The 13223-nt window shown below is 41.1% G+C and overlaps 1 protein-coding gene across 3 annotated transcripts; it reads right to left on the bottom strand.

The window, feature by feature from the left end:
• Positions 1 to 257: 257 nt before the first annotated feature.
• Positions 258 to 12490, bottom strand: LOC115449213. Of its 3 annotated transcripts, none has more exons than XM_037440090.1 (13): positions 12159 to 12490; positions 11347 to 11565; positions 10124 to 10213; positions 9407 to 9601; positions 8743 to 8814; positions 7537 to 7623; positions 6713 to 6770; positions 4279 to 4390; positions 4091 to 4188; positions 3758 to 3896; positions 3521 to 3686; positions 2525 to 3432; positions 258 to 440 (listed from the first exon to the last, which is right to left on the bottom strand). In XM_037440090.1, the coding sequence occupies exons 1-12, from the start codon at positions 12205 to 12207 to the stop codon at positions 2972 to 2974; spliced, it is 1746 nt and encodes a 581-aa protein (XP_037295987.1). In that variant the 5' UTR covers positions 12208 to 12490; the 3' UTR covers positions 258 to 440; positions 2525 to 2971. The 3 variants fall into 3 exon arrangements, with proteins under 3 accessions (XP_037295987.1, XP_037295998.1, XP_037295993.1); XM_037440101.1 differs by lacking the exon at positions 12159 to 12490 and adding an exon at positions 10996 to 11056 and having other exon boundaries at positions 11347 to 11563; XM_037440096.1 differs by lacking the exon at positions 10124 to 10213.
• Positions 12491 to 13223: the final 733 nt, after the last annotated feature.

Below are 13223 nucleotides of genomic sequence, written 5' to 3'. Positions count from 1 at the left end.
ACTACTGGACATAATAAGATGTAACATCTCATGTCTCAGAATGGCGATTGAAGTGGAATACCAAACAATACTTTGTAATTCAAGGTGTTGGATAGTGTTTCTACTGTTTATTGGCAGTCGTATCGCTTACCATCAGGCGAACGGCAGGCTCGTCTCGTCATAGCAATTAAAAAAGGTTCAGTCGATAATAACTTACGCTCGTACTCTATCTTACATATTAACTTATTATCATAATCCGATTGTGTAAGTAAAACATATTTTAAACAAAACACCGTTTATTCATTTAAATTATCTTCACTTGGAAATAAATTTTTTTGGTCACATTGAATATGTCCCAACTGTATATTTGATCCCGGCTGTAGCACACCGCGCGTGTCATCTGTTGTCTTCATCGCTACTGTCCCACAAGTCGCCGCTCGAAGCCCGCGTCTGCGCAGACACTGCACACCAATAAAACGGGGCATAAGTATTAACGTCCATTGCGATGGGCCAGTGACAGTTAATTGATGTACACCTTGACTAGTGCTTATCAATTTTCGTTGTCAACTGAGATACACAATAGCCTCGCAGGACGGGGTCGCTTTCCCCGTCTGCCACGTGCGATGCGGTTCTAATGGACGCAGTTCTTTATAAACTATAAAGGAATTAGGAAACGGATGTTTTTGTTGTGATCCACCCTGGCCCTCTGGTGGACGCTATCCATTACAAGGATGTAGACAAAAACTAAAGCACTGGAGGTTAATTACTGGCCGATGCTGATTATAGATAATTTCATCCACGAAAACCCGCACCACTACTAATAGCTTACGGTGTGTGAGTAGCATGAGTGCACACGCACACTACGACGGACAGCGTCGACAAAACTGATTGGATAAGAACCTTTAGCCCCCAAAACCCCCGCTCATAAGGTAAGGTAAGGGCGCATCTTCGTGGGAAAATAACCTATAATCGGCCATCCCCTCACTTGATGACATGATAAATCCTAAGAATTATTATTCGAATTTTGATTTTATGAAAGTGATTTTATTAGCACAAAGTGGCCGAAGCCGAACCTTTAGTCAGACACTAAAAAAATAATAAGTTGCGAACACAAAAACATTATTGCGGCTGGCGACTTCCGCACCGACACGTAGCTTGCCTAGCGCCTGAGGCTCAATCTGTTTGTGCTAGAACAATGCGACTTGTATGATATGCTCTACAATGCGATGTTAGTAATCTATTGAAACATACATCGCTGTGTGCCAAGTATTTTTGATACTCTGACAGCGCAGCAGTGGCGAAAGGTAATTTTTTTCTAAAGGTAACCCAAAGTAAATAGAAGTTGCTTAGTTAACACATTGCGGCCGATTTAGCAGAAAACAAAAACACTAACACAAACGTAAATGAAACTAAAAGTGAAGCCGGCAATAATCGGGTTGTATGGACGCCTCGCCACTGCAGCGCAGTCCAGCATGACAGACCGTGTTGCACGTGTACAGTTTTTTTGTATAGTTGCTTAAATAGGACGGAGGGGGCGGCTTACCTACAATCAAAACAGAATCATCTAACACATTGACTGCGGCGTTTAAACAAAAAACTATTCATCAGTGCGCCGCACCATACAGGAAGTTTGTTTTCCTGCACTGTCGTTTGGCGGCACAACGCCATTGAGACAGCCTTAGACAGATACTACCACACGCGCGTTGCACTCAAAAAAACACAACTGTTGCGTAAGTCATAGTTAACAACTTAAACTCTTCATGAATTATTTATTGTTGAGCATATTCACACGGACATTGTTTTGTTATCATACAACTAGTAACTATTTTAACGACATATTTGGTTAAGAATTATATGGTGATAATGGGACGGGAGAGGAAGACCAAAGAAAGTGTTAATTTCGTGAGGGGAGATGCGAACGAAATTTGGCTGAGATGTGAGCCGAACTGCAAGGCCATAAGACATTCTACGCCAGTTGCAAGAATGTTAGAAACAAGATAGAAATTCGTTTACTAACACATACTCAGCAATGCTATAATCATGGCACACTCTAGTTTGAAAGTACTAGTAAGTTGGTATGAATAGGTCCATTGTAAAGGTGGACACAGACCTAACCCAGCGTGTGGCGCACCTCCAGACTTCGCCAGCTGTGTTTTAGCTTTAACGTCGTTTGAAACCCGCGTCTGCTTTAATGCTTAACAAAAACAAAAATCGAATCAGGGCCTTCAGTACGGCACGTCATATGTCTTGTCCCGTACTCGCTTTAAAATCCCCAACAACTACTACGGCCCATACAACTGTAGCCAGTGCATCGGTTACGCATAAACTGCGCATGTGTTTTGTAACATTCATGTAGCGCTCATTATGACACACTAGGCGTGTACACCCACACCCTTATATGTGATTTTATAATAACATCTGGTATGTGGTGCCGCACAAACATTGCGCGCTGAAACACACCACAGGTGTGTGGGCTGCGGTACACGTATTGAAAATAGATTTGGCAAAGAATTATCTAATCAAGTTTTTTAAAGGTAAATCTTACTTTTTGATAAAGTTTTCCTGAACATTCCTGGTGACAATCTCTGTAGCCTGACAGAACATTCAGATTTGTCGAACTTTACGTCTGGTAATATGAATTCTTGTTGTATGCGTGAAGTTTCCATTTGTGACGGTCCATCTGAAACTGTAATTTCTCGCGACATCGTCACTTCATTTGTTATTTGCGCAAATCTGGCCGACGGTGACATAACCACGACTTTGGTTCGTGGTGTTAGGTCTTCAATTTTTTTCCCTGACTGAAGACCAAAAACTTCGCTTTGTGTCTGTGCGTTTACCACTTTGACTTGACTCTTCCTACTTATAAAAATGGGTTTTAGTTTGTCGTCCATAAAATTGGTTCGTAGTTTTACGACTTCACAAGGTTTAGACGGAACGTCTATAGTTTTGGTAAGTTTCTGTGCACTGGCGACATTTGTCCTTTGTGGAACAGTTACAACTTTGGTACTCTTCGAAAGTTTGGTGCCAGTTTGATTTTTGTCAAGTCACCTGCTAATTTGTTTTCCGGCAATTGGCCTACAAATTCGGTTCTTAAAAAATCGCCTACATCTTCTGACTTTCGCACGTCGGTTGTAGTTATTTTTAATGGCAAACCGTCTTCTTTGTCTCTTGCTAATTCACCTATAACTTGGGCTCTTGACAAGTTGTCTGTACTTTCTATTTTTGCTAAGTCGCCCGCAATTCTTGTTCTTGGAAATATGTTGGCAACTTTAGTTTTTGGCATGTGGCCTACAACTTGTTCGTTTGGCAAGACGCCTGCAACTTTTACATTTGCCAATGCACCTGCAAATTTTATTTTAGGTTGCAAGTCTGCATCTTTTCTTTGTGACTTCATATCTTCCATTTCTATCTCCAATTCCTTATATGGCGAAGATAGTAAGCGTATTTTCTTTGCTATAATAGAAAAAGAGCAATATTTTACTTAATTTAAAGGGCTGATAGACTAAATCTAAAATCAAGTAAACTGACACGGATACTTTACCCAATGGTTGGACATCCTTAGGGTCAATAATGTTCGCCCGTTTTATTATTATTTTTTTGTTAGAAGGAGGCTCTGTGCCGTTTGTCTTGTCTTTATACTGCTTCATGCGATGTTTATTTTCTGTTTCTTTTTCATTGCTGGTATTTTCACTGCAGTCTTCAACTTCCTCGAAACAAATTTTGAAAGGTTAATAATGTGACCTAAGGAATATAATTAATAAATTTACAAAATACTTACTAATTCAGGGACTTCTGACGAGATGGGCTCCTTCGAATCAACTAACGCGTCTTCTACAGGAGGTTTTTTATTCGGTTCCCATTCATCTTGCCAATCATCATTTTGATCTTCACTTTCCGACTTCACTTCAGATTTAATACTGAAAATAAGTTTATACAGGTTAATTTTGTGGAATATTTGTAGTAGATTGACAAAATTTGTGTGGTCTGTAAATATTTAGGTCATTCTAATGCGCGAATACATCAAGACAAATATAATCCTATTAGTAATATAATGTTCGTATGTGTACAAATAAGTTTTAGTTTTAGGGGATCAGGATGTCAGCTTACAAACCTAACGAGATCGTCCAAATCCTGGTCGTGTTGAGTGATAGGATCCATTTTGTTCATGAGATGCCGCCGTATAGTGGCCAGGACTAGCTGGACCTCGACCTGTCACATTTTGTAAAATTCAATTCAATTCATTATAAGCTGTCATTTTTAAAATGCCTAAGTGAATAATAACAATACGTTTTTACTCACTATCGGCTTAGGCGCGGGTATTCGCAGTACGTAGTGTTGGTGGTGCGCTCTGTGGGCCTCGCACGCGCCGCAAAGGTCCAAGTCGCTGCACTGCACACACGTGTAGCGGAACCTGCACACACACTAACCTACTCACTCACTGCACACTACACGACACACTCACACGCACAGGTCCAAGTCGCTGCACTGCACACACGTGTAGCGGAACCTGCACACACACTAACCTACTCACTCACTGCACACTACACGACACACTCACACGCACAGGTCCAAGTCGCTGCACTGCACACACGTGTAGCGGAACCTGCACACACACTAACCTACTCACTCACTGCACACTACACGACACACTCACACGCACAGGTCCAAGTCCCTGCACTGCACACACGTGTAGCGGAACCTGCACACACACTAACCTACTCACTCTCTGCACACTACACGACACACTCACACGCACAGGTCCAAGTCGCCGCACTGCACACACGTGTAGCGGAACCTGCAAACACACTAACCTACTCACTCACTGCACACTACACGACACACTCACACGCACAGGTCCAAGTCGCTGCACTGCACACACGTGTAGCGGAACCTGCACACACACTAACCTACTCACTCACTGCACACACACTAACCTACTCACTCACTGCACACTACACGACACACTCACACGCACAGGTCCAAGTCGCTGCACTGCACACACGAGTAGCGGAACCTGCACACACACTAACCTACTCACTCACTGCACACACTAACCTATTCACTCACTGCACACTACACGACACACTCACACGCACAGGTCCAAGTCGCTGCACTGCACACACGTGTAGCGGAACCTGCACACACACTAACCTACTCACTCACTGCACACTACACGACACACTCACACGCACAGGTCCAAGTCGCTGCACTGCACACACGTGTAGCGGAACCTGCACACACACTAACCTACTCACTCACTGCACACTACACGACACACTCACACGCACAGGTCCAAGTCGCTGCACTGCACACACGTGTAGCGGAACCTGCACACACACTAACCTACTCACTCACTGCACACTACACGACACACTCACACGCACAGGTCCAAGTCCCTGCACTGCACACACGTGTAGCGGAACCTGCACACACACTAACCTACTCACTCTCTGCACACTACACGACACACTCACACGCACAGGTCCAAGTCGCCGCACTGCACACACGTGTAGCGGAACCTGCAAACACACTAACCTACTCACTCACTGCACACTACACGACACACTCACACGCACAGGTCCAAGTCGCTGCACTGCACACACGTGTAGCGGAACCTGCACACACACTAACCTACTCACTCACTGCACACACTAACCTATTCACTCACTGCACACTACACGACACACTCACACGCACAGGTCCAAGTCGCTGCACTGCACACACGTGTAGCGGAACCTCGCACACACACTAACCTACTCACTCTCTGCACACTACACGACACACTCACACGTACAGGTCCAAGTCCCTGCACTGCACACACGTGTAGCGGAACCTGCACACACACTAACCTACTCACTCTCTGCACACTACACGACACACTCACACGCACAGGTCCAAGTCGCTGCACTGCACACACTAGTAGCGGAACCTGCACACACACTAACCTACTCACTCACTGCACACACACTAACCTACTCACTCACTGCACACTACACGACACACTCACACGCACAGGTCCAAGTCGCTGCACTGCACACACGTGTAGCGGAACCTGCACACACACTAACCTACTCACTCACTGCACACACACTAACCTACTCACTCACTGCACACTACACGACACACTCACACGCACAGGTCCAAGTCGCTGCACTGCACACACGAGTAGCGGAACCTGCACACACACTAACCTACTCACTCACTGCACACTACACGACACACTCACACGCACAGGTCCAAGTCGCTACACTGCACGCACGTGTAGCGGAACCTGCACACACACTCACCTACTCACTCACTGCACACTACACGACACACTCACACGCACAGGTGCAAGTCGCTGCACTGCACGCACGTGTAGCGGAACCTGCACACACACTCACCTACTCACTCACTGCACACTACACGACACACTCACACGCACAGGTCCAAGTCCCTGCACTGCACACACGTGTAGCGGAACCTGCACACACACTAACCTACTCACTCTCTGCACACTACACGACACACTCACACGCACAGGTCCAAGTCGCCGCACTGCACACACGTGTAGCGGAACCTGCAAACACACTAACCTACTCACTCACTGCACACTACACGACACACTCACACGCACAGGTCCAAGTCGCTGCACTGCACGCACGTGTAGCGGAACCTGCACACACACTAACCTACTCACTCACCGCACACTACACGACACACCACTTTGTATGCCACACGACGCTAAACTTACCCGATTATTGCACCGTTGCACGCATTACACCGGAACTCTTCGTATACCATTGAATTATCTAAGAAAAATAATTATTAAATTAAAACTAAGTTACTTTTTGGAGTTTTTGGTTACTGGTGCGATCCATTTACTACGGCATGATATCACTTAGAACGAAGTTAATTTGTGTCGCCCATCGTAACGAATCTATCCCAACCACTGCTACTCTTGTAAACCAGGATCGACAATGGCGTGCTTTTGTATGACACCGCTCAATAATAGGCATTGTCGAAAGTAGTTGTTTTAGTTCAACATTGTACAACGATGCCAGACATCATCGTCAGCTATAAGTTTAAAAAAGTGTGTCAAGTCACCCCACTCTCGATGAAAACAGAACTGAATAAGTTTATCCACCGGATACACCTTTCTGCCAGAGCCAGGGGACGATATCACTTTGGCTATTCATCGTAATAACAAATCTTGAAACTCTTACACTTCACAAGAACGCAGTTCCGTCCTTTCACGGTCCCAGTCCCCACGAATTCTTTTAATAGTTCCGGCCCGCGTGCTGACGATTACGGTAATGGTTAGATTGTTAGTTCGCTACGACTACACGCATCCATAATCGTTGTCTGCCAGTGACCATCTTAAGCCGAGGTTCGTAACTCATTAATGGGTTTCCCTCGGGGGCTTAATTTTCAAGGGTTGCATGCGGAAAGCACTCACCCAAAAGTCCAGTGTATATGTATAAGCCAACCCTTGCCAGGGTTAAAAAAGTAGGAACATTTTAAAAAAAGGGAACACCTTTATACATAATTTAAGATACTAAGTTTTGAATCGCTCACCTTCAGATTTCCTGTCTTGGTCCAACGTTGCCGATTTTCCTTTGTCGCAATACAAAGATAAATCGTCTGGGATCGGGTCCAATTCATCTGTAACCAAAATACTATTTTAAAATAATGTGTCAAGGCTTTTACAGATAAAAAAATTGAAGCGCAGCATGATGCGCGTTAATGCTTGACTGCTATATAAAAACAACCTTTAAGGGTCGCTACAAGATAGACGTATGTTCCGCAGTCAGGTCACGACTAAAGAACAAGAATGTCAGTACGACAGCATAGGTATAGTATATAAAAAGTAAAAATAATAAGTAACACCCGTCTTAATAAACGTTATTTATCTAAGAACGGAGCATTGCTAAGATAACAAGTCTGTTTCTCAGCTTTGATTATCTGAGAGTTTGCTGTTTGTTCAGCTTTATTTATCTGACAGCCAACCAGATTAAAGTCGTATATCAATATTAGCCAATCACAACGGCCCTATGTCTACGCACTGCTAAGGCTGCCATGCCGTCAGCACTGAGAAACAGACTTGTTATCACAGCAATGCTCCGCCCTTAGATAAATAACGTTTGTGAATAAGGGGTTAAGAATTTATGAATTGTTTCAGATGCACAAAAACACCGCAAGTGTTTTTGTGCACCGTTGTAGCGCTCATTTTTACACGCGTTATGTACACGCCCTCAATCCCAGAGCGATTAATATAAAACGCCTGGCGTATTCCTCAGCATAGGCGTTACGTATTAAAACTCAACACATATGTGCGCGGCACATAACAGTAACAATATTATGTTGTACTACGACGTCAATATATATGTACTAGGTACTGGCGTTCCGTACACTCACTGTGTTCGACTCAACTGTATTGCAATCCGTAAACCTGACTTTAGTATGATTTTACCATTGACAGCATGTGGTTGTGTACGGAGTGGCGCTTATAATATAAAAACTTCAGTCTTAGTGTAAACCTGGATGTGAATAAAAAATATTAGTCAAAAAAGTCAAATTGATAGTTGTTCAAGTGAATAAATAAGTTATAACAGTGAAGTTTTGGTCGCCAATTTAGTTCAGATTTTGAACAAATAGTTCATATGGACGTTCGTGTTTATAGAATATACGTCAATGTACTACAATTAGTGATGTCCACGCTATACCACTGTTCCACGCACCATCAAGGTATAACCCGTAATTAAAATAAGTGATATTTAATACCTGTTTCTATTTTCAAAATTTCACCGGGTTTCTGCCAGGAGTACAGCTGTCCATCAGAATACAAGCTTACATCTGCAACATTGCTATTTATTAAATGGCTATTACAATATGTGATGTCACATAACGTTCACTATCTCTAGTCTGAACAAATTGGGTGTCAATCTTACTGCACGGCAACTGAGAAAATAGTATAGGGTATTTTAGTGTATGTGAGAAAAAAGCCAAAAATACATAAATAAGATAGTTCAATAAAAGGCCGTGTATATGGGCACATTTTAAAATAGTGTACATATATAATCATATTATTTTATTCTTTCTGTTGTTACTTTTATCTCTCACAGTGTCATATTCGATAATTATAACAATCATTATAAACTTTAAGGATAGCAATCAACTGAATTATGATTGAAGCGGTAACATTATGGTGGGATTGAAATAAAACTAGTTTGCGAATTTTATCTTGATTTTTATATTATAATTTTGTTCCGACGTTTCGAAGACTGCAGCCCGCCCCGTGACCACGAAGGCTGCAAAACCTTCGAAATGTCGGGGGGAAATTATAATATAAAAACCATGATAAAATGCTCAAAATAGTTTTATTTCAATGTGTAACATTCGCGTAAACATAAGAAATCATTATTGTGGTGAGATTAAAAACCATTACCTACACGCGCCAGTCCATCACACATAACACTATCGGCATTCGAAAGCACACTCTCTTTAGGGCTGGCCTGTATGAAATTCGCTTCATTATCAACTTCTGTGTGAACAGTTTCATTACTGCTCAGTTCTGCAACAGCTGGCTTATTGCAGAGATTATCTTCCTTATTGCTTTGTGCAACAGATTTATTTCTTGGTACTGTAAAATAAAAAGGAAACTACAAACTAACACATTCCAGTTTCATTGGTACCAAAGACAATAATTTCCATATATATTATAATTCTCTTTGGACAATAACAAACATTTATGACATTTAGTATCAAGTATAGCCTATAAAAAACCTATTTTGGGTGTGACTTTTGTTTTTTTTCATTTAAAGCTAATGTTATCAGTATGATACTGCTTTAAAAAATGCAAAAAAAAAAATATAGAGTATTTTTCTTTGTATCTTGCTATATAGTTTATACCATTTATTTCCAAAGTGGTTCATAATTCGTAAGTGGGGGTCCATAAAAAAATTAAGAATAGAAGAAAAAAGAATTAAAACGTTGGGTTAACTTCACCTATCAATATAGGCAGATAATATTTTAAGAAGCTCAGCGACTGTAACATGTAAGATCTTGCATATTTTGTGGAATATATCTACAAAGGGTCCACTGGAATGAGCAACATTTTAAAAGTGGTCTATGAGAAAGAGAAGTTTGGGTAACTCTGGCTTACATCTTAAAGCAATTTTGAAAACAGCAACACTAGACTTTCTTTCCAGTTCTTCTCTGGTGAAAACTGCTTTCCCAACTGGTGTTGAAGTTACTATTGACAGAAACTAATAAATAATATATAACATTTTACAAGTTCAAATAGATAATTTCATTTCTTAACTTAGTTTGGTATTTTACCATTTGGCAAGGTTATTTCCTTGTTGGTCAGGCTATAGAACCAGTATGTAAGATACGGCCTTTTAACAGTTAAAGACCAGGGAAATGTTTTTTGTAGTTCAAAGCCCTGAATGGTGCTTCTATTTGTCGGCAGTCGCGACACTTGCCATCAAATGAGTCGTTTGGCCTTATAATAAACAATTTTTCTGAACATAATATGAGCATGGTACATGGAACTTCACTGCACCTAATGGTAACTGGAGTGGAATCCAATAGAATGTCGACTGACGAGAGACAGTTACCCCTCAGTAGTTGTCAAAATTATGCCCGCCTATAGAACCCAGATATACACAGGCTTATCCTGGAACGCGACATAATTATGTGGGCCACTATGGCGCCAGGCCACTATGGTAGTAATCTGGACATATATAAAATATATCCTACCACCAGCAAAATAGCTGATATCCTTATAAAATACCCTAACACATTATGTTTTGTTACCTACATCTTATAATTTTTGCTTGCAAGCCAGATGAACTAAGGCTTATAAACTTTGTCGCAGAGTCCCTTAGTATACGAGTACTATAATAATAATAATAACAATATCAGCCCTGTATATACTTGCCCACTGCTGAGCACGGGCCTCCTCTACTACTGAGAGGGATTAGGCCTTAGTCCACCACGCTGGCCTAGTGCGGATTGGTAGACTTCACACACCTTCGAAATTCCTATAGAGAACTTCTTAGATGTGCAGGTTTCCTCACGATGTTTTCCTTCACTGTTAAAGCAAACGATACTTTCACAAAGAATACACACATGATTTTAGAAAAGTCAGAGGTGTGTGCCCTTGGGATTTGAACCTGCGGACATTCGTCTTCGCAGTCCGATCCACACCCAACTAGGCTATCGCCGCTTACCGCTTACCGCTACGAGTACTATGCTAAACACTTATTGTCATGTATAAGATGGGGGTAGTTTAAAAAAGTCAGTCAGAGTTTGGATGTGCTCAAGAAGGAAGTGTGCTGCACCAGAATAATTACGGAACTTATGTGAGTACATAACACTTACTAATATTCAAAGTTGGAATTGCGTTTTTAGTCAACAGACCACTAGGAAATTTGAAATGATTTTCAAAATGGTTCGCACACAGATGCACCCTACGTTTGATGTAGCGTTCTCCTTTTGCAATTGTTTCCTCATCAAGTACACGTATCCATTGTTTGTATCTGTCATCTTGCATTGTTTGGTATCTATAAGTAAGTGCTGCGGGGAATCCATGGACAGGAGCTGAAATATAAATACATCAATTTGAAATAATATTGTTTCAATGTACAGTTTATAACCCATTAAATGCCTCAGTGTCATAGTTGTATTATGGTAAAACTGCAGTGCGGAGGTCTAAGGTTCGGTCCCCAGGTCAGGCAGTGATAAAAGGTCAGTATCAGAGTCTAGAATTTGTGCCCAATATGGGTATAGTCAGGGCCCCTATTACATCATGGGACAGAATACACACAGTGGAAAGTGGGTGCTCCTGTTGTGCTTCTGCCTGCCCCTTTGGTATAAAAGTGTGAGTCTGTCTGTAGAATACTTTGGTAATTATACAGAAAGACTTTCATATACAAAAGCTCTACCAGCTACAAATAAGAAAATAATTAAGATAAATAATTTAATCGGTGCTGTGGTTATATTCTATAAACAGAACTGCCCTGCTGAAACAAGATGCTGCTGCCTACATAATAAGAGATCTTATCCAGATGATCAAATGTGCAAACACTTATGCCTATTGCCGGCTATAAAAATAGGAAACATTTTTATCCTCTGTATGACTACAGAAAATTACTTTAGTTACAAACTTTTTGCGAAGAGATCAGTTTACTTACCGTCAGTTTTACAACCAAAGTAACAAGATTTTCTATCATGTTTGGACATATTATGGGGTTTTATTTACTTTATTCCAAATCTGTATATGTCTGTTTTAACAGCTTGTTGACTTTTTTAAAATTTATTTATCATCCTCATTTGTACAATATCTAAATCGTATAGTGTAAGTAAAATGCTGCTAATTCCATCAATTCCATTGTGTTGTATCAGAGACAAATAATTTAACGTACATAGTGGTTATATTATCTTTGTAAACAATGCTCAGGTTATTTTACGAAGAGTTTTGAATCAAATTGTCAAGTGTTAACCAGATTGTCAATTCTCAAAGCCTTTGACAGTTGACAATTCTAAGTATGATAGTCTCAGAGGAAAGACATGAAGTAATAATCGATCCAGTTATACCGATTTACATGCAGAATCGATGTTATTTTAAACAAAATTATATAGGGACACCCTAAGATGTTTTTATTACATAGATACATTGTCCGAGCTCAATACTGGCAAGACGAAAGTAAGGTAATTGCCCGACATTCACTTAGTCAACCTCCAACCACTGTCGCCGATAGTCGGCTTACTAACTTTTGTATTTTTATAAATAAAATGCCTTCCTGTGTTTTTAGACGATGTACAAATTATACTCCAACTGTGAATGAAAAAAACGTTTCATTTCATACATTAGTAATAAGTATACACTATTTAACTTATTTTTTAACTAATAAAGGCATTTTATTCGACCGACATGGCGACGCGGCGGTCGACGCTCGGGTCCATTCGGACATACTCGGGCTCACTCGGCGCGTATCAATGCGAGCCGCTTGGGCTGTGACTATAGTAAATACTGCGCTGTCTTTATGTGCAATTTTGTTAGTGTATGACGCGTCTCTTTGTAAAACGTCATTGGGGACACCTGTATAAAGATTTCTCTTCTCAAAGTTTATTTACATCTAATTACAGTATATACGAGTAAATTTGTTCGGTAACTTTATGCCATCTTTTAGGAAGTGCTATGATCCGATAATTGTAAAAAAATTGGGATTTCTAATAAAAAGAACGTGATAAGTAGT

Source organism: Manduca sexta, chromosome 3, assembly GCF_014839805.1.
Source record: "Manduca sexta isolate Smith_Timp_Sample1 chromosome 3, JHU_Msex_v1.0, whole genome shotgun sequence".
NCBI lineage: Eukaryota > Metazoa > Arthropoda > Insecta > Lepidoptera > Sphingidae > Manduca > Manduca sexta.
Note: the sequence above shows the minus strand (reverse complement) of the source record. Positions and strands in the feature narration are given on the sequence as shown.